This window comes from Lagopus muta, chromosome 8 (assembly GCF_023343835.1).
Source record: "Lagopus muta isolate bLagMut1 chromosome 8, bLagMut1 primary, whole genome shotgun sequence".
Lineage (NCBI taxonomy): Eukaryota > Metazoa > Chordata > Aves > Galliformes > Phasianidae > Lagopus > Lagopus muta.
The window spans coordinates 13,360,765-13,383,515 of record NC_064440.1 but is presented as its reverse complement, the minus strand read 5'-3'; the positions used below and the strand labels follow the sequence as shown (position 1 = coordinate 13,383,515).

General features: G+C 36.2%; 1 protein-coding gene across 2 annotated transcripts in view; it reads right to left on the bottom strand.

Annotated features, from left to right (window-relative positions):
- Positions 1-3,556: 3,556 nt before the first annotated feature.
- The window catches only part of XRCC5 (X-ray repair cross complementing 5), a 42,997-nt gene continuing 23,802 nt past the window's right edge, over positions 3,557-22,751 (bottom strand). Inside the window, exons 15-21 of one of the 2 annotated variants that reach the window (XM_048953326.1) lie at positions 20,954-21,044; positions 19,483-19,552; positions 12,102-12,211; positions 11,336-11,432; positions 9,285-9,352; positions 4,866-4,937; positions 3,557-4,053 (exon numbers count right to left, since the gene is read on the bottom strand). In XM_048953326.1, the coding sequence (XP_048809283.1) occupies positions 4,039-4,053; positions 4,866-4,937; positions 9,285-9,352; positions 11,336-11,432; positions 12,102-12,211; positions 19,483-19,552; positions 20,954-21,044 (523 nt within the window). In that variant the 3' untranslated portion in view covers positions 3,557-4,038. Of the gene's footprint in view, positions 4,054-4,820; positions 4,938-9,284; positions 9,353-11,335; positions 11,433-12,101; positions 12,212-19,482; positions 19,553-20,953; positions 21,045-22,751 lie in introns of those variants that run through there. The other variant, XM_048953325.1, reaches the window with a different exon arrangement.

Here is a 22,751-nt window from a genome sequence, read left to right as displayed (position 1 = left end):
GAAGTCAGATGAATGAACTATTTTAAGGCATTCTTAGCTCAGAAATGCACTATATTTATGCACGGTCTATAAAAACAAGAAGGGACAGGTTTTCTAGATTTTCTTTAGAGTTCTTATTTTCATAAATTTAAGTTTTGTTCCAAAGTTGTAAAATATGGGGGAGAGGGCAGAGAGGATAACTACATTTTCAAATTATTAGAACCTGCTACTTGGAAAAATACGGTTGAACTTTAACACAAGATGTATTCCAAAGTTTTTTAAGTTTCTAGTGCATGTATATACCAGCACAGAGCTTCTCCCAAAGCTGCCTGGCAGCATGTTTCACTCACACAAGGGACAACTGCCTTCCAAACAGTGCACAGAAACGCTACATATGTAAACTCCACACTCAAAAAGACAAGCAGCCTCTTGAATGAAAACACCAGGACAAAGGAATAAAGCTGAAAAGCTTGGTGGAATAAAGCTGAAAAGCTTGAGTTTTCCTCTCCAATAAACAAACAGATACAGTTAACTGCTTACTACATCTGGTAGGAAAAAAAATAATAATAAACAAAAACATAGCTTGTAAGCACAATGGGAACATCCACAATACATCTGTTAGTTTAACAGAACACAGTCCAGCTCTGCTCCAGTCTTCCCTGGACAACTGTGAATTTCCTTCCTAATCATCTAATTCCAAAAAACCTGCCCCAGCACCACACAGATCATCTGCCACAACCCAAAGCACCACAAAAGTTATCAAGAAGAAAATTTACCCTGGCATGGTAGAATGAGATCTTTGTATCAGAAGTACTTTGATAGCACGTGTCGTATTTTATGCCACATTGTAAGAATTCTGTAGGCAGGCTGATACTATACTGCTGACTTGACAATTCATTTCAAGCCAATCCAGTCTCAGAGGAATAAGTATCTTAACATAGAACAGTTTGGAAATTACCTTCCATTGCTTCTGTGACATTTTCACAACTGTCTCGAGCACAAACTGGATTTCTGAGCACTGACTGAAAGAAGACAGACTTGAAAACTACATTACCAAGTCTGCAGATCCCACATCTCAATGACAGAGTAAACTACAGCAAAAGTAATATAGCCTGGTTGCTTACAGATTAACATTCCTTTCCTGGTGCACTGCTACTGGAAGAACTTCACTCTTCTTCCCCAAAACACTATTTTGGTCATTTTGTAAAGTACTCATAGGTCCATGCTGCACCCCAAGTTCTATCTCATAAGTAGTACATTCCCATATATCACTTCCTGGTATACCTCTGGATGCCTTCCACCTTTCAAAGTCCACTCTGCAAAATATCTTTTCCAGTCCAAGTTCTTCATCCAACTAGAGAAAAGAAGGACAGTATCTGACAACTAGGCAACATATGTTATTGCTGATGCCACCTGGTGATTAGTCTGCTGACTGATCATTTCAGCTGCGAGACCAACCAAACAAGGAGAATAGGGGTTGAGAAATTCATTACTTTCCCTTTCACCTCTTCACAGTATTAACTTTCATAAAAACCTTTCAGCACATAGGGCAGAAATCACTGCTTCTCCATCAAAGATAATATGTTTTAACTCCTTGGACATTATTATAGTAGTAGACTAATGGAAATACACAGACAGTACGCTAGTAAGCTTTGATTGCTTGGCAAGAAAAGGCTAACCAAGCTTGTTAGCACCAGAAAAGCTTTCCAGAGAGGTACCTTTTCATGACCATCCTTTTTGTTTGTTCGTTTAAAAACACCTTGATAATCCCTTCAAGAGGGAAAGTTACATTGTTTGCAAGAAAATAAAATTGCATGCTGTATAATTATATGTATTTGGTTTTACTTTTGAAGTGAATGGCTAACTGCTTTATTGTTTTTGAAGACTGGTCAGCATTGCAATTCAGACTGAGAATCTTCAGTATAAATAGTAACTACATCAGACTTCATAACTGAAAATGTGAGCATAGACTAAGTGATTTTTTCCAGTCATTTGATAAGAACCTGAAAGCTGATTCTTCAGCAAAGAAAAGGTATAAAATGAGAGTGCTTTCTAGTAAAATTGAAGGTGAAACATAAGCTTCTGATGACTGATGCCCAGAAGGCTGGGCAGAAAGACATTTTGCTTGCCTTCTAAGCATTCACTTTAGATCATAAGTTTCTGTCCTCCTTAGTCTATCAACTCAGTTACTAAGTGTGCTTTATAGGTAACGAGACATACAAAATACTGTGTACAATCCTAAATGCTTGACAGAAGCAATGTACACTAAAAACATAGCCAGCTGATTAAAAACAAATGGAAAGTCCCAATCCTCACTTAGATTTGCAAAGTAATTCTATACCGTTTGGTCATAAATAAAACTTACCTCTGCAGAACAGTAAAAATCATTTTACTTTGAGTGTTGTGAAAGTTTGTGTTAGTAAAGTACAGATAAAGTAATAACACTCAGCTTCTTTCGAGGGCTTTCTATGTTCAGTGTTTGCGTTGTGTGCCCAGAAAAGGACTTTTTGATAGTCCTTCCCAAGTACTGCTACACAGGTAGTTAATCATCTAGCTTTAGCAAGCAACGTTCCAAAGAAAACAAAAGCTATCCATTAAATCTTTTATTAATCAAAACAATTAAGAAAATGTGAAAAAAAAGCCAGAATTACATGCAATAAATTGGTCTATTTACAATTCAGAAAAATACTTTTATGTAGCATAAATGCTCTAAAGGCCTGCAAATTCTACCTATTCCCTGCACTCAGGAAACTGCTTCACAGGCTGCATGAACTCAGTCAAGACAGGACAAAAGAGAGGAGAAAGCAGGTCTCTGTGTAGGGAGGTGCAGGAAAAAGCAATTTCTCTTTCCTACACAGGAGCTGTAGAGGCACAGACATTCCATAGATACTCTTCAGCACAGATATTTTTTTATCTAAAGCTCATGATTATTTCTTACGATATTATTAACACTTTGCACAGTATGTTTAAACACAGTAAGAACAACTTTTAAAGGAATGAACCTGGCTGTAAGAAATAAGCATCTGTGAAGGTGTCATTAGTGCCCCTTCAGATCCGTAAAACAAATCTGAGCATCTCTTTCTGAGCAGTATCTGACTACTTTAGATTGCTTTGCATAGATAGCAGCCCATTTTGGTTATCAATGTTAACGATCATCAGTTATCTGTCATAGGTGTCAGCATATAGATTTCATGGATTCCTTTGCTCTGCATTAGCAGTTACCTGCAGTGTAACAGGGATACAAATGATTCATTCATCCTTTCAGCAGCAGGAGTGTATCTACAGTACTGTATATCTACAGTAACCATACTAGTTAAAAATATTAAAACAAACACAACAGAAATCTCAACATATGAAAGAAGACAACTTATAACAGAGACAAAAATTTTTAGGAAATTAGCTCTGCTGTTGAGCTGAAAGAAAAGAACCTGCAGCACAGAAAGATGACCATTAGTGCTAATTTGGGTACAGTGCAGCGAAATCAGCACACATCATTTTGCTTGTGTGCTTCAGATTCTGTTGTTTATTTCAATCAATTACTCTGTGACTACAATGATGGTTTGTTGTTTTGTTGTTGGTGGTGTTTTTTTTTCTCCTCCCTTTTTCTCACCTCAGAAAACTTTTTCTCACATAGGGAAAACTATGAAAATACATTCTTTTTTCTTCTATAACTCCATAGCGTTATGGAGTTACATCCATTAAAAATTCTACATTACCTGGTAGCCTCACTGTGATATTTCTATCTTTTCATGCAAAGTAAGAAGAATTTCAGGAGTCACCAAGGGCTCTCATTAATTTTGTAGTTTCAGGGATAAGATCAAAAGAAAAAAAGATTCCTTAAAGCTATCATTACTTCACAAATACTTTCAATCTTCTGTTCTGCTCTTGAGAAGTCAGATGACATTTATACCGGCTGGGAATGTCTCTAGGACTTCTGCTCTCATTCACAAAAATAAAGACGATTTACTGCCTTCTCACTAACATCCCCTTTTATATCCCATCTTACACAGGGAGATCTCTTCGAAAACTTGGCAGGCATAATCACCACGCATTACTCGATCACATCATGTCCAGCTGAAATAGAACCAACAGATTCAGAAAAGGCATTGAGTTAAAGTTATTTCTTATCTGTGTTTAGTGTTTAGAAAATAGAAGAAATTTACAAATCCCTATATAACATAAGTGGAATTAATACCTGAGTTCTAATATATTATTCAAATTTAATACTAAGTTGTTGTAAAGTACAAAAACAAACATTACATCCCATTTTCAGATAATATGTGCAATTCATAGATGCAAAAAATGCACTCTAAAAGCAGAAACCTGCTTGCGGTTAAAACTTTATCAGAACTGCCTACACAACCAGCTTAAGTCTTGGAGATAGATTTGTAATGATTCAACTTTAAGAAAAAAAGCCTAAAATTCTTATTAAACATCTCTTGAAATCCTTGAAATTTCATCAAGCCTGTATAAGAGAAAGTTTATTGAAAAGACTAAAATGTCTTTTTTTAAATGACTTTTAGTTTTCAACCCACATAAATAACTATTCTAGATCTACAAGCTTCCATAAATGCCATTATAGTAAATTACAACAGTCTGCTACCAAAGAAGCAGCCCTGTTGGCTCTTTTGAAATACACAAAAGGACAGGATTAATCTATGCAAACACTCATGTTAGTGCACAACAGGTCGTTTGCCTTCAATGACATTTCACATCTGGTTGTGCTTTACAACAGAAGTTAACCATTTTCACGTGGCTCTTCATTGACTCAGCTCCTCAGATGTTTTCTAAGCCATGTACTATAATCTACTGCTTTAAGAAACTCTCACTCCAGCTTTCAGTTAAAATTGAGTTCTAAAGCCACATCCTGTCTTTATGGTACTCACCAAATCATCAACATCACCACCTTCATCTGCGGCAGGCAGAGTTTCATTTTTCTTTTCTTTTGGAGTCAAGAACTGAAAATACAACAGTACAATACTTATGCTTCTGACGAAACTCAGATCCTTAATGTTAAATGAACAGAATATTAAAACTAGAATATTGTAATTAAAAATCATGAATCAAATTCATTCTGTTTTCCATCCTCCAAAACCACCCTAAAACAAAGGAAATTTCCAAATACTTGCTTTTAAAGGATTTTGTGGAGTCTGTTTAATGAAATAGACTGTATAGAACTCAGTAAAGTTTCCTGTTGAGTTCAATGAACATTTTTCACAAATGAACAACGACAGGAATTCAAAAAAAGGAAAAAAAAACACTCAAACATGCAAGATGGTTAGAATGCTGGTCTTCAAAAATAGAACATTCATTATGTAAAATTCTACTGCAATAGCTGCTCATACCAACTCGCCATATGCCCTCCACATAAAGCATGTCATCCTTAAACAGAGGATAAAGCTAACTTATTCAGATACTGTAACTACTGAAATGAAACATGGCAACAACATCAGGAGTACAGCCACCTACAAATTATTTTTCTCAACCTAATATAGTAGGGAAAAAGTAGTATTTCATCTATAATAATAGAAAAAATAAAAATATAGGACTATGAGTTTTAGTTACAGACTCTAATAACACAGAAATTACTAAACAATTTCTGGATAGAAAATAATCATAGAATCATAGAATCACAAGGTTGGAAAGGACCTATAAGATCATCTAGTCCAACTGTCTCCTCATCACCATTGCCACCACAAGCACTAAATATAATACTATTAAACAGGCAATAAATACCTGTTAAGAGTTTAGGTAACTTGTTTTCTGCTAACAGCTGACTTCTGAAAGCAAATTTATGCTTTTCTGAGGCTATCACCTCATACAGCCATGCGGGTCATGTAAAAAGCCACAGAATAGCTATCAGAGTGCTACCTATCTCCAAGATAATACACTGAAATGTTATTTTACTTAAGATGTTCTGATCCTTCTCTGGAACAACAGCAGCATCTTTAAACGATGGGTAGAACGCCAAGAAGTTGCCTGCTGCATTCTCCCACTATATCAAGAAGTGATCTTATGTTTTAATGTCTGAGGTCACAATTTTAAATCACTGAAAGAGGCGCTCCATCAAATTCCCTCTACTAGGTAGAACATCAATAAGTTAATTTCGTAGGAAAGTACCAAATCTAATATCCAACAGGGTAAAAAGCAAATATACTGTGGTTAACATCACTGACAGTTGATGCAGGCAGCCTCTGCCTAGCTGTCTCAATAGACAAAGGTCAAACACTTCCTACATTCTGAAGAGCAACATTCAAGAACAATGTAGCAAACCTACTCTACAGACAGCATTCATGTTTTACCACGTTAACATCAACTTGACTTAGAAATTTTGAAGATGCAAAAAACTAAGGTGACAGGGGCAGAACAAATTATAATTTCAAGCTGTTGTACACTTGCCTATCTTATTTTGCTAACAAAGTTCTCAACCTAGTAGTAACACAAAGCGCATATTATGAAACTAAAAGGCAATGATGTTGTCAATTCTGAAAGGCTTTTTTGTGCCAGATCAAATTTCCTTTTATGCAGTTAAGATTGCTATTTACAAAAGTAGCACATTTTTTAAGCTTTCAAAATTAGCCTTCCAGCACTAAATTAAGTAGAAAAAGCTGAAAGCTAAAGAAATGCAAGATGAACTTTTGCGGTAAACTGCAATGTGAAGTTTCCATCAAATTCCAAACACCCAAAATTATTTTTTCCTAAATCTGTTTGCATTAATGCAAAGGCAACCTACATACAATAATTGAGCTGAAATCAATTATTTTCCTCACAGTAACCAGAAAAGTACTTTGACATTGCTGTTCTTTTAGCCTTTCTTACATCTAAAAAAAGCATTTCTATTAGAGAAAAAAAAAGCCACCCAAACAAAAACATCAAACCGTTAAGCCATTTTCCTCAGTGATGGGAAGAAAGAAAAGTAGGTATGGATAACTTAGCTCAGCCAAAAAAAAAAAAAAAAAGAAACTTGTACATGTCACCTGCCTAACAAACTGCCATACCAATCTTCCCTTCCCCATCAAAGAGCAATTCAATAAACTTGGAATCTTGTATCCAAAACAGCACTGAAAATGCAACCACCCAAAGATTTGCACATAAGAGAAAAGGCTTCTGTGTCACACAGGGCCACAAGGACAGCCAATTCCTTGACCTCTGAACTTGCAATTTTTATGACCATACAACCTAATACGGAGGTGAAGAAAACTTGTATTGCGCCGCTTGCTATTTTAAAAGATCCAGCACAACCCATCAGGGAAAGGTATCACTTTCATTATTGAAAATAAATGAACTTTTTTGTAATCTACTATAAACTGAAGAAAATGCTGGCCTGGCACACCAAAGGAAAGATGCAGCTCAGCTCAACTGGACCAACAGAGACCAGATTTTGTATCAGCCCCATAAATTCAGAACAAAATTTTAGTCTATGGAGATCTTATTCCAACAACACAGCTCTTCAGTTGCTTTTGTAAAGAGTCATGCAAACCCTTGACAGTGGCAACTCCACAAATTTGGATCTGGAGAACGTTATCTAGTGTGCGCCTGGGACTGCCAACAGCCTAGTTACCAGAGAGCTGCGACTCATTTATCCTGAAATGCAAGGTTAACTGTCACACTAGAGAACTCTTGTGCTCTCAGCAGCCCAGAGCTGACTCCACACAGTCTTTGTTATTCCCCTTGTTACAGCTGTCTCAAGACCTTCAATCAATCACAAAAGAACTTCTTCCCTTACTGCAAAGCCTGGCTGACTGCAGGTTGATGGTAAAAAGATAAGTCACTCGTAAGTCAGTCTACCAGCATTTTGCAGCTCCATCTTATTCTGTAACTCCACTCCTTGCTACTCTTCATAATTTCTGCTTCGTCCTTGCACAGTGTTCCTCCTCTGCCACAACCTCATAGTTAAAAGAAACGTAAACTCTAAGATCTTCATGGCTAATAGAGATTTCCTTAAGGAATAGAAACTCATTCACAGCCTTATCACATTTTGAATGTCAACAATAGTTTCAGACTAAAAAGTGAAGTTCCCAAGAAATGATTTGGCCTACAAAGTTCCCAAACAAAATCATAGCATTTGGAATTTATAAGAAGAGTTTATATTCTTTAAAACCTCTGCTAGGGAAAAAAAGACTGCTCTATAAACTTATGGGTGATGAGAAACAACCAGTAGGTCCTTTGTGCTCACAAAATAACATCCTGTCATTTGTACTGGGTACAGAAGATCAGTTGTTTTTTTTTTTTTTGGATTCTTAGGAGATTTCTTATATTTTTGTTTTCATGACACTTCTGTGCCTTCTTTACCTTGAGATAAATTGCTATAGATTAAAAAAGCAGTTTCAAAAATACAACTTTTACCTACAAATTAATTAAACTACAGACAACCCACTTCAATATCCTTCTGGTTACTGCTCACGCAGGTCTGGAAGTAACAAAAATCAATGTGGCATCTTGCAGAGAAGCAGCTTTGCTGAAAAGTACTTAGTGATTCCAGGTACAAGCTTACCTTGAGGGATCTGTAATACAAAGACCTTTCTTCTAACCTACTTAAAGTTATGGCACTCAGCGGCCTGACACAAGGCTGCCCTTACCTTCTTATCCTCCATGCACAAATACAATTTTTGACAACAAATCTGAATTCTGCCTTCTTTCAACCTGAAGGCATCATTCTGCCCTTTATAATTAACTCCTTTTGTAACTATGACATCCTTCATTCATAGTATATATACTCATTCATAGTATATATATTCATTCATAGTATATATATATATATATATATATAGTATATATATAGTATATATATACACTATATACACTATATACTATATATATATAGTATATATATATATATATAGTATATAGTGTATATATATACTATATATATACTATATATATATATACTATATATGCAGTGATAACATTATATTGCTAGTTAGTAAAGCCTTTAGTGAAAGAAGGCATGCTGGTTTTTTAACTGGCATGTTAACAATGAGATCACTCAATGAGTTCTTTTTATGAGGTTCAAATAGCAGTCTTGAATATATAATTTATTGCTGCTAAACTGAGTTCCTGAAATCCCTGTTCTTTGTAGGGGGTATTTTCAGATAATTACATCAAATATACTACTTCTTAAAGACTAATTAAGATATACTGCTGCAGTACACACTTATTTTTGTTCTGGATTGGGGCAATATTAATTCTTTGGCAAAAGAACTCTATCATTTCTTACATCCTATTTCATTTATACACATTATAAGCAATTTTCTGTTCCACAGCAAGGAATCTATACAAATAAGTGCTAATTAAAACTATGATACCTTTTCAGCTTCTTCACTAGTCACAGAACTTCCCTCTGCTTCATCTTTAGTGATCAAAGAAATTCTGTCTAAAAAAAAAAAAAAAAAAAATATCATAAGAAGGCTTCCCAAAAACACACCAAATTCCAACTTTGGCTTGTATCATCATCATCACCACCAAAAATAAATAAAATTGTTCAAAGGAAAATGTGACTTGCGTGAGTCAAATATGATTTAAAAATAAATTAATGAGAATATTCATAAGCTTGTGAAAGTCTCCATTTAGGAAACTGTTAATATTATGACAATCACACTAATGAGATACTGAAATCACAGATGAAATGCTGAAAGTCTACAAGAAATTACACTTTTAGTCATTCACAGCATGCTCTTCAGTCCTTAATAGCCTCAGAAATATTAACTCTTACCATACAAATACTGACGCTGTGGTTCTACAGTATGATTACCAGTGTTGATTCTACATTTACAGGATGACTGTATCTTTTTGCATCTGCACCACCACTCTATGCAGTGGTGCTATTCCTCCCCTCTCCTGGCCCCAAAAGAAATTAAAATAAAAGTCCAACCACTACCTCTCAATTACTTGTCCCTGCCTAGCTCACCGCTTGGCTACATGAAAGCTTGCACCTAAATAAAGAATTTGGGGGGTATGAGAGGAAGGAACTGTAGGCTCAGGAAGGTTTCAGCAGCAGAACAATTTTAATGGTACCTTAACGTGTGCCAAGAATCACCAACACACTGACTTGCATTCCTCATCTTTTGGTGATTGCTCATGACAAGACCCAATGCTACATTTGGTAGAATAGAGGGCATAGATCACGTCAAAAGAAGCAGGGAAAAGAGGACTTCTGTGTTTGGTAGCAGCAAGTGAAAAGCAGTTTCAGCTACCCAGTAGGGTCAACCTATTCAGACGGCGCATAGAGCACCATAATTTTATGATCTTCTCAGAAGATAATTAATTTTGTATTAAAATACCATCTTGGTTTGCATTTATTTTTTCTTTTCAGAAACAGTTCAGTTTGTTGAAAATTATGGTTTAATCAACTAAAAATATTAAAACCGCATTCCAGCATGGCTTTGGAAGATCCAAGTTTCCTACTTACAAAGAGTTCTTTTGGTTGTTGCTGGGTTTTTTTGTTTTATTTTTTTAAATCTTCTGAGAAGTTCCCCCTACTGTACTACTATATAACAGTTCTTCAGAGTTGTCTTATGTTGCTGCTTTGGACTACTAAAACACATCCCCATCCTGTATTTTTAAACATTTGGGTAAATCAGTCATTACACACTATGGACTCCTCCATTTTGAAAGGCACGAACCACTGCATTCTATAGCAGGCACCCTTAAAATAGACAGCTGGGTTCCTAACAGATTTCCCTAGTTCTGCTTCCAATTAAAAACAAGAGTATGATGTAAAATGTGGTTTTTTTTTTTTATAGTCCACTATGTTTCAGACTTGTGAAAATGTTCCTCTATTTATCGCCTGTGTAAATCTGAAGCTCTTCTGGAATTGCATTGCCTTCATCTCCCAGTTTAATCACAGGTAGATGTCATAGTAACACATACTCTGTTCTTCAAGATACTTAAATATAAAATGATCAGTGACACATTTCAGTGCTACCCATGCCTTTTCTGAAGCTTAATTTGGAAATATCCTTGTAAGCTGCATGAGTTTTTTCATTTATTTTAAAATTCATTTGAAATTGTACCTTTTTATCCTTATCCTGTAACATTTAATTTGTCTCCTCTTACACAGTTCATATAGAGTTTCAACAAGACCTGGCAAGGCATTATTAAATATTACTGGTTTGAAACTATAAGGGCAAAAAATAAAGTTACACAGTATGAAAGAAAAGGTTTTTGGTTTTTTTTTGTGGTGGTACTGTGTTTGTATTTATTTCATGTGTTGTTGGTTTTTTTGTTTGTTTGTTTTTTTATTAAATATTTTACGTAGGCTGCAGGAATGATCCGTATCAGAATGCTGTTCAGCGTTCCATTGCTAATGCAAGGTTTTTACCTCACATAATGGATAAAAAGTCAAATGGAATCATACCTTGTACCACAATCTCCCAGAAATCAGTTAAGGCTTTATCTTCCACCTTTGACTTCAAGGCCTGCAGAAAATCATTAAAGCACTGCACCTTGGATAGCTGAAAGAAATAACAGCAATGATTACAGGGAAATATTAAAGTAGCTGCAAGCTTAATTCTTTATAAAGTCATCTAAAATTGTGAACATGAAAGTAATTATATGTTTTCACTGTATTAAAGCCAAGAGTTCTAAGGAAAGGTGAACCACAAAAACTGAATTAAAAAAAAATTAGACACTTTCTTACAACTATCTTGAAGAAATCTGCAGAATAGCTTATTTTTCCTCTTATAAATACCAAGTCACAAGCTTTGTGTTTTTATGTTTAAAAGAATAAAAACAGCAGTAAGTAACACCACAGAATTTTTGAGTTCAAAAGCATGTTCTTATCTAATTAACAATAAAGAAAAGCAAAACGGGAACATTTCTCAACTTTCCAACCATATGAGATTCAAATCACACAGAATCATAGAATCACAGAATCACAGAATCACCCGGGTTGGAAGGGACCTCAAGGATCATGTAGTTCCAACCCCCCTGCCTAGCAGGGCCACCAAACATACACATTCAGATCAGGTTGCCCAGGACCCCGTCCAACCTGGCCTTAAACACGTCCAAGGACAGGGCAATCTATTGAATCTACTTCTCCTAAAGCAATGAACTGCTGTTTTTAATATAGTGACCAGGTCCATCACGTCTTCGGTTTAGAAGTGTTCACATATTACAATTACCTTCATAGCCTCCCCTCTGAAAACTCTAATACAATTGATCCCTTTCATGTAGTACTGTGAGCTTCTGTTTTCCAGAAACTGATCAATGCGGTTTATCAGCTGCTGACTCACTGAAAGACAAGGATAAATAAATAAGCAAACCAAAGAACCCATATTTTCAAGGAAAAAAAAAATCCTTTAGATCTGTCTCTCTATTCCACCTTGACAAACATCAAGAGTTAATCATACCCATACTGCCTTAAATCACTCAATTTGATACCTGAGTATGTAAGTTACTGTCAGTTACTTCAGCCTATTTGAAAGAGCTAGGTGTGCAAGGAAGACACTCAAGCATGGCCAAGGCAAAGTCTAAACCTGGAAGCCATGAAAAGAAAACACTGGCCTAATTTTTTTTTTAAAGTCAAAAATATAGCTAGAATATTTAGGACTTAAAGCTGAGGTATTCTACAACTTTACAAAGGACAGCCTACAAACAGCCTTTGAAATATATGCATATTTCAATTAAATTCACAGTTAAATTCACAGTGAGTGTGTAATAATGTCAAAACAATAGGTGTAGGGTGATTGCAGTTCAGAGACCACCTTGTTATTGACATTACAGTGGATATTGTCTCTGCAGTGGGTAGCTTGATGATTTTTCAAGGTCAGTGCTGCTTGTGATCATGGAGACAAATACTATGAACTGGTTTTGCCTAACAGAAAAAAAGCAGAGGCAAACAATGAGACTTGTGCTGACAAGAAGGGGAAACATAAGCTTTATCCTCAATACTGAAGGGCTCCTAAAAGGTAGGTAGCAATAAAGCACTGCAAATACAACTGAGAACATCAAGATGTGCTCTACAAACCCATGTAAATTATCTTGGATTTTAGTCCTTTACTTTGTGTTTAATTACACAATTAAATTAATTAAATAAAGCTCAATTTCGCTTTCTGTCAGACACCCAAGTGTGGGAAAATATGTCCTTGCAGCTATTTCAGCTGTGGAAACATCACTGAAAATCATCTGCTGCAATGATGGGAATTAACAGAAAAGACAAGGATAAACACACACTCACAGAAGACATCATATAAATACTACTTCCATTCTGCCTACAATCAGCACCAGTACTAGTTGTTATACCTATGTTCTGTGATGCTTAACTGAACTAATCTGAACAGAATAAAACAGGATGTATTTGATACTCTCCCACCAGCATCAGACTCCAGTGAGTTTCAACAAAAGGAGGTGAAGAGTAGTCTTGTGCAACAGCAGCTAGCACACAACGAAGTATGCTAGTGCCACTGCCCCAGAGGTGATCAGCTCACTCCTAATTTATATTACTGGTAGCTGACAAACTGAATTGAGGTCTCACTACTTAAGCTCCTCAAGTTAAGTCAGTCCATTTTTTTCACGGTTAACAATCTTCTCATTAAATGTTCTAACTTCTTACGAGTTGAATTAATAAAAGCAAGTCCTGCTGGTATTTTCAATGGTGGTGGTGTTTTGTTTCTGTTGTGGTTCTTTGTTTTTTGTTGTTCTGTTTTTTTAAATACTGCCTTTTCATTGATGTGTTAAATTAAAACCCCAGGCAGTACAAGGGTGCAATAAAAGTATTCATTGTCAGAATGACTCTACCACATGGCTTGGAATTATCACGTACTGTATTTATTTTGCTTTTTTTATTATTATTATTATTATTAAAGAAAAGCCTTTTCTACTCGATTGCCCTAGCAGGCATCAAAACATTTTTTCTTGCTAATGACTGCAAATTCACTCTTTCTGAAATTTGTTTCCAAATCTGAAACAAATAAAGCTTCATACTGTTTTAACAGGCAAGAAAATACTACAATTATACAGAAAACAAGCAACAGTATATGAAGTCAAGATTCTTTTCATGTCTTGTAATAGCTTGGCTAAAATTAAGTCTGTCCATTGAATCTCCATTAAGTGACAGATCAATGATTGATGAATCTAAAATGGATAAAATGCCTTTGTTCCCCTGAAGTAATTTGATAGTCTAATCAAAACACAGACAATACCAGAGACAGCAAAAAAGGATTTTAACTGGAAGTATAATCCACAGAAAGTGGACTTCATACACCTTTGTAGGTCTTTGCAATCTTTTGACTTATCCAGTGGCAGTGACAATGAGTTGTATTAATGGGCAGAGCTTAAAGCAAGAGTCACAGACAAATCAGTTCAACTACCTGCCAATGGATTTTAAACTGCTGTTCTGCAAGAATGATCTTTTTGCAACTGACAAGGAGGAGCAGAGATTTTTTTCTTTCTTTCCTATCCATCATCTGCCTTGTCATGAATGTGAATATTTGATTTTGAGTGCTGCAAAAAGTAGATCTGTCCCGGTTTGCAAAAACACACGTTCTGCAAGACACAGCTCATACAGTAGCTCCAGTCACATCTGACGTCCTGAAGAGCAAGTCCTAGTGATGTGAGCTGATAGTCTATTCAGAACACCACCATGTAATAGTCACCTTCTCCTCTCACAGCCCTCTACATCTCCCTCCTACATCTAAGGAAATGAACTAATGAATTTCCGTATTTGGCCCATGCTGAGAATTCCAACACTCCTAATCAACATCTCATTCCACAGATCATCCCAAGAAATGCTGATCGTCTGTTTCCTCCTACTGTATCTGATTGACTGTGCAACAAATAGAGCAATTATGGACTGGAGAACTACAAGTAAAAATGTTTCAATAGAAGATCCTACCCCACTGGCACTGAGGTACTTTTCCTACTCTAAAATACACTCATCAGTGCTGCCACTTCATGTGAAATGTGTCATGAACAATTATATTCACTTGTTATCTCTGAATAGTTACAGTACAGAATTGTAGTTATATTTTCCTGCTTGTTCAGTTCAGCCCTTGATCTTGATTACTATGCCAAACAGATGACAGTTTAATAATAGTTGAGATTGTCTCATAGCCTGAGTTCAATTCCTTGTACATAATTTTTTTTCCTAAAAAAAATATTAAAAATACAGCCCCTTCTATGCACAAATGAATCCTATTATTAGCAATCTTTTGACTTATCCAATGACAGTAATAATGAGTTGTATTAATGGACAGTGCTTAAAGCAAGAGTCACAGACAAATCAGTTCAACTACCTGCCAATGGATTTCAAATTGTTGTTCTGCAAGGATGATCTTATCGTAACTGACAAGAAGGAGCAGATTCTAAACACTGCCCTATTTTTAAGGATTTCTTGACTTGATAAAGGAAGTAAAAATTTTATCAAGAATCACTAAACTACTCTGGTGTGCTATGTGGTGCTGCTCAGTTTTGAAATGCTCTCTCCAAATGGCCATTAACAGTGGCATGGCTCAGAACGATTTAAGACTAGATGTCTGAAAGTATTCTGGTTCAAATCCCATTCAAATCAGAATCATGGAGAACCAGGTGGTTTAGTGCTCTAAGCACTTCAGTATTAAGAAGTTCCAAATACAGAAAGTTTCCAAATTCTCTGGGCCACTCTTCCTATGTTTAACTACCATCACTGATTTTTTTCCCCATAATATCTAATTCAGAATTCTGTTTGTTGTGTCGGACCCAATCACTGTGCTCTTCAAAAGAGTCTGGCTTTATCCTTTCTGTGAAGTAGAGACACAGAAAACTTCAAAGTAAGTTTTTTTTTACATTTAGTTATTTGGTTTGCAAATATTATTCTAATGATTGAATCATTTTCACCAAACCTGTCATCGCATTTGCCCTACAAAGCAAGAGTAGCAATACTTTCCAATATACTCAAAGATATCCACTAAGATAAAAACACAGGCAAGCAGCAAAGATATGTGCCTATAAAAAGTGAAAATAAATACTATATTAAAAAAATTATATACATATCTCACTAGATAACTACACATTTCTGAGAAAATCTGGCAATTAAATACCCATTTTGTCACAAATAGTACATTTTCATTGCATATCTGTCATACACAATTCTTTTATGCACATGAAGCATCCACTGCAAAACAGTCTTGTTAGACATTTTACTCATGTGATCTACATGCCATGGTAAAAGTGAGTCACCTGAAGCAAGGCAGAAAGTTTACTGCAATCTACATATGTGATTATTGACTCACTTAACCTTATTCTTCCAGAAATGCCTAGGAGTAAAGATATTGACAAATATAAGCATAAAAACTGGGAGTTCAATGCAGTTTGTAATGCCCACAAACTGTACAGCTATCATTTCAGACTTATTTCTCCACAGACAATCAGTAAAAGTTTAAAAAAGCTTATTTCAACTACAGGACTTCAGACACCATGTTCTCAGACAAGAGTCCTGCAGGATGCAATGAAATCTGGCAAACAGCTTCCACAGAAAAGTAAAAAAAAAAAATTATATGTATGTACACACAGTATTTTTTTTTTAAACTATTATTTTTATTTATTTATTTAACCACCTTCCATTAAGCATTCCTGCCTTACACAGAATTGCATGCAAGTTCTATACTCTAAATTGGACATTATCTACTCCCTGGAAACACAGACATGAATGGAAATCCATAAACAGTTGCACATGATGTAATGGTGGTTGTGTGGCTACTCCTCTGGCATAAGAAGATGGCAAACAGCCACTGTATTTGAGCCTTCTCTGCAGCCACAGCACTGAAGAAGCTCACTGTATAGCCTTGGGAATAAAGATTAGATTCTACTTAGGGCAACTAATCTATTTTATTTGCATTCATTGACAAAAATGTCAGAAGCTGTTATGAGAAGACTGCTCTTTGTGATGACTGTGCACTTGTAACCTGTTCAAAACGAGACCTGCATAAACTGACATCTCTGCAGCAGTGAATGCAAACAAGAAAGTAAACGTGTCTGGAGAGGAGACATAATATTAGTTATAAGAACAATAAACAATCTGCAAGTTGGCACCTTCACACACCACTGATAACGTGAACCATAAGTACATCCTTACTGTAATAAAATGCACAGATGTCAATTAAAAATGAAGTCAATTACTATTCCAGGGTTTGAGCTGCCAGTCTCAGAAAACATACCCCTAACACCCTTGCCAATCTGAAACACTTGGATTTTTTTTTTAATAGAATGTATTTACATATTACCAAGTCAGTTCTCCATAGGAGCAAATACATCATCAGCTCTGTCCGCTGTGGAACTTAGTATGCAGACAAACACTGCAGGTGCTCAAGGCCCTGGGAAACCCGATCAGGTAGGTGGCATCCCTGCCAACGGCAGGGGGTTGGAACTGGTTGGTTTTTGAGGTCTCTTCCCACCCAAGCCATCCTATGATTTTGTGATTCTAAGCTGCACACAAGCTCCTACGAACAGCAAAAATCCCAGTCACCACTGCTAGATGCATTAATACTTTCACCTTTGTTGATTAATATACCATCAGGACCTGCTACAGTTCATTCTTATTATTTACTTTATCCCTCTTGCCATACTTCAGATAACTCTTTTACTTTGCGAAGAGACTTGCTGTGGACTGGAAAGGGTGTGTGTAGTAACTCACAGCTTAATTATAAACTGTCACTCTTCAACAGCTCTTCCTCTTGCTACAACAACCCTAACCCAACTCCAAGCAAACAGCTGAAGGAGGAAGGAATTGCTACCTTTTTTCCAAGTGAGAATGTAGGCTCTGTTCAGTTTGGAATTCTACACTTCATCTTTTTATATCAGAAAGGAGAAAGACGGGATACAGCCTAGTAGTTCTCCTGTCTGCATTCTGACACATAAAATGTTACTAATTTTTTCCAATAAACTACTACAACACCACAGATTATCCTTTCCTGCAAAGACATTTTACGTGTTCTAGCAGGGACAAAAAAAAAAGTTCTCATTAAATGCGATATAAAACTATTTTTAAGAAAAACCCTCACAATTACTGAATAGTTTCAAACGTGCCTGCAATGTTTTATGTATTGAAGTACCTACAAGACTCTAAAGCAGAAAAATGACTATGCAAAAGGGAAAAATAATATGCAGAGCATGTTTTGATTTAGAATGGCTTCTCTCATTCCTTTACATGGGTGATTGCACTACACTGTCTAGTTACACCTTATAATTACAGAGCAGATCATACACAAAAGCAGATTGTTCAAAGTTTCAGAAGCCATCCTGGCATGTACTGCAGTTATCTCTACAACAGCTAACAAGTGGATGTATTTAAGCACTCTTCACTTAAATGATCTTCAAGGGTAAACACTATACTTATTTCTGCTTTAAAGCCTTCCTACATGATAAAACTAATTACCATAACAAAGTAGTCAATCGTTCCACGGTTTCAGCATTCTAGTATCTTGTACAATGTTTTTTACTGCATCTTAATATATCTGAGACTTGAGAACACAATTCAACAATTTTTCAATAAAAAGAACTTGTTCTGTATCTAATACAAAATCCACATAAGTAACTGGCTAGCTGTCCTATATTTCTAGACATTCTGAAGAGAAATAGCCATGTAGGCTTCAGTAGACTATCAGAAATCAATACACTACCTAATGCACTCCTAAAATCATGCCCAAAAGCTTAAATAGCCAGAATAGCCAGCATTTCTCACAAAAAACACTTGAAAATGTTCTTTTGGGAAAGCAAAAACCCACACTACATTAGTGGCTACCAGGTAGGTAAAGCTTATTTTGCCACAACCTTCAAATCCCCATTCCAGAGGATGTAGGACCCTGTTCATCTTGTGCAACCTTTTTAAGATGCCTGTGTACATTACATATACAATAACTGCTTGGCATTTTAATACTTAGAGCATACCAAACCAATGAGACAGTAGCTGACCTGTGCTGTGCATTTTCTTCCTTGCCTCTCTATCAAAACCTTGTCTTTTTTTGTGCTGAGTGATAAATTCAGCACACTCAGAACATGCTCACACCTTTTGAGGTGCTTGCTGGTTATTACAATCCAACTTCACTAAATTTACCCATATTTTCTTCTGCTCACAAGCAGCAGTAAGAAATTATCTTTCCTTATAAACATTCAGATTTCAGGCATTCAATTACTATTTCTTCATAAGACAAACTAAGTATGCAACAGAAGACAGGTTTCTCATATAGAGCCCATCCAACAAGTCTCTACTTCAAGCTAGAAAGATCACCTACAGCTGGACAAGAAGCTGATAAACAGCTTGAAAACGGTAGCCAGTGCCAAGAGATCTTCTGTTAGAAAATGCAGAAGCTGCTACTCATACCTCAGTGTCACTGTCTAGTGCCATCTTACACAAACCAGGGTGTCTGAGACAAGCCACCCATCTTTGCTTTGTAACATCAGAAACTAGTCAGTATACTACTGTAAAGCATCTCACAACACACAAGAAACTTGTATTTAGGAAAATAGATCACATCCACTGAGCCCTGAAGATGCTGGTAAATGTAATTAAGATGAATAAAGGTCACTTACCATCTTTGAAGTCAGCATTTTTCTGCCTCACCAGAATTCGGAAGTCTTCTGCTGGGTTAATGCTGCCAACCTACAAAAGATACAAAAATGACAACTGTCTGCTAAAAGCCATTTCTTTCTTCCTGGGAGGCAACAGAAATCTATTTATTTTAATATGGAAACAGAATTGGTACACTTCTTCACATGTAGATGCTGAAAACTTGAATTTTATAGTGTGTTAATGTAGAGTAGTCCTAGCAAAGGTTAGTCATGGCAAGTGCAAGATGAATTTACTACACTGCAATCTTATAAACCAACTATATTCTCTGGGGTTTAAAGGTCAGAAGCATAGTTCAAGCTATCTGCTAGTTCAGCTTTGAGACCTTCTGCAGCACAGACCTCTCACAAATCTTGACAGACACTTAATGAGGAATGGAAGCTCCCAGGCATGAGGATACAGAATCATTGACTTGCCAAAGCCAATAGGAAGCTCAAAATTAAAAGCTCATACTCAGTTCATTCACTCCTTCTGGAGCAGTCTGGCATCTTAAAGATGAAGTTCTACATTTGCATACAAGTGCAGAAACCTTACAACAGAAATAAAACCAGGTCAGATATCAAAGTTTACTGAAAAGTGGATCCAACAACCTTAGAATGAAAATTCACAGTGTTTACTGTTTCCTTTCAGAAACTGAAACTTTTCTAATTTTATTTCCAATGTTTATGTTTTGCTGCCAACGTAACTCTTTCAGTAAACTTACTTGGTCTCCCAGTGTTTCTTTTAAATCAGGCAGTGCCATTTTTCAGCTAATAGCAGAAACTGATTATTAGGAGTACAGAACATTGTTCTCAGCTCCACACCTTTCTTAAAACTCAACCATTCCTTACAAAAATGAACTTAAGAGGGCAGCACATTTGAAAACAAGAAGTTATCTTCATTTATGTTAAATCACTTATCCTATGAAATAAAAATCTAATAAAGTTATGATATAGTTTTTACATATCCATTTACGTGACACTTGGAATTAAGGTAGAAACCTAGCTTAACATTAAGATGAAGATAAATGCATTATTTTAGTATCCCAGCCAATGAAGCGAGCAATCTCTAAAATCAAGCAAGACCTCTGATTAAGTACACAAAGGGAGCTTTTACATGGCAGAATATATGAAAGAAGAATAAAACTCCAATACTGAACCCCAGCTCTGTGATCCTGCTTTCTTCAGATCCACAGGCTTGCCTGTATAGTTCTAAGCTTTGTGGGAGAATTTTGCCTCAAAATATCCCAGGTTGATGGAAATCCATGCTAATATTGATCTTAAGGCAGAGAAAATTTGCTTTACAATATTTAGCAGAGTCTACAAGCAGAAAAATTTCAGTCATATCTGTTTCAGCTAGAATTCCATGCTTTATCAGAAATCCTGTATGCTGACCGCAATACACTCAGAAAAATTGATGTTCCCTTTTGATAAAAAGTTTTAAAACTTTACTTACAGAGGTGACATTGCCTTCAGCAAGTTTCATGATGCTAAAGCTATCTTCCTCATCTTCAGTTTTTCTTCTCTTGGCATTGGGTCCATCTTCACTGCAGCAAATGAAGAGGACAAAAATGAGCAAACACTAAATCAAAGTAAACTCTTCACTAAATTAACAAAAATTACACTGAAGACCGGAGAAAATCTTCATTATTAAACTGCTCTCAAACTAACAGTAAACAACACTTCATTTTTCATCGTCTTCACAAAGAAGACAGTAAAAACAGAAATCATTCATGTTATTCATGCACCTCTTTTGCACGTTTCAGAATACAGGCTTTTTCCAGTTGTTTTATTTGAAACCTATATATTGAGTTAACTTTGCTATTTACTGCATAACGTAAGTCAATAAATCACGTATTACATGATATTTGGTATTCTCACCAAGCTGCTTTTAAGCTTTCTTTGCAAATTCGTGTTTAACATTTAAGCAGGGGCAACCTGTTCCAGTGTCTCACAGCAACCTCACAGTAAACAGTTTCTTCCTAATACGTAGTGTAAATCTACCCTCTTCCAGTTTAAAACCATTTCCTCTCGCCCTGTCACTACCTGCCCTTATGAGAAGTTCCTTCACTCTCCATCAGCACACAAAGGGCTTTACATAATTGCACTTAGAACAGTCAAACCTGCTAGACAAACCCTATCTAAGCAAGAATTCTCCTAGAACAACCTTAAGCTACACTAAAAATGCTTTCAAAAGATTAGGGTATTTTTAAACTATTATTTGTGGTTTCAGGCTATTAACTTTCTACCTTTGCCCTCACAGGTAGCATACAAGGCACATTCAAACCAGGAACTTAAATGCCAAACTCACAGGATTTTAGATTATGTCTTGGCAACAGAGTGAATCCTGATAATCACAAAAGAGAAAAGCAATCAGACACTGTGTCTTGTGCTCTTTAACATGATGGGCTACTGATACAGAAGAATCAATTTTAACGTAAGAGTGACTGAAAGGTACTCAGTGATCTAAACTGCAGTATATGCCTTCAAGGAATCCCAAAACTAAACAAAGTTGTTCTGAAAAATTCCAATACAGCAATGAAAAAAAGAAATAGAAAATTTGGGACAAAAAAAACAGATCAAGGACTGGGCCCCATTTTGCATTCTTCAAGGTTACAACTGACCTTAAAATTTGCATTGCATGCTGCTGAATTACCCAGTTAATAGAAAGAACTCATACTGCCTTCCTTTCTGTGGCACAGTCCTCCCTTCTTTGCAATCAGTGTCCATCCCACTTTGTTTCTGTGGTCTTCTCTGTTCTTTTACTTAATTTTGTCACTACTGAAATGAAAATCCATCTCCTCAGCAACTCCTGTCATCCATCATAACCTTACTTATCACTCCAGGTGAAGTGATGACTTTGGATATGCCTCAGCACAAGGACAGCAGGACATCCTGCTTCATTCCCAGCTCTGCTCTTTCTGGCTGACCTCGAACAACTTGCTTTATTGCTTTGGACAGCCAATATCCTCTCCATAAAATAGAGAAACTGCTCCTTATCTAACACTAGAGAGTTCAGAACTTCCATGCGAACGCAAGTTCTTGTATGCACCATGATGGTTTGACCTCAAAAACTGCCTTGTGATCCCCTGCAATGTCTTGAAATGCTTCTCCCCCTGCAATATTTTTACCATTTCAAAATGCTTTGGGGTTGGATATAGGAGGAAAATGTAAATGGTAATATGTAAGTGTTAAAGTCCTAATCTACAGCCATCATTAAGCAAAACAGTACAACAGAAACTAATGAATCCAAA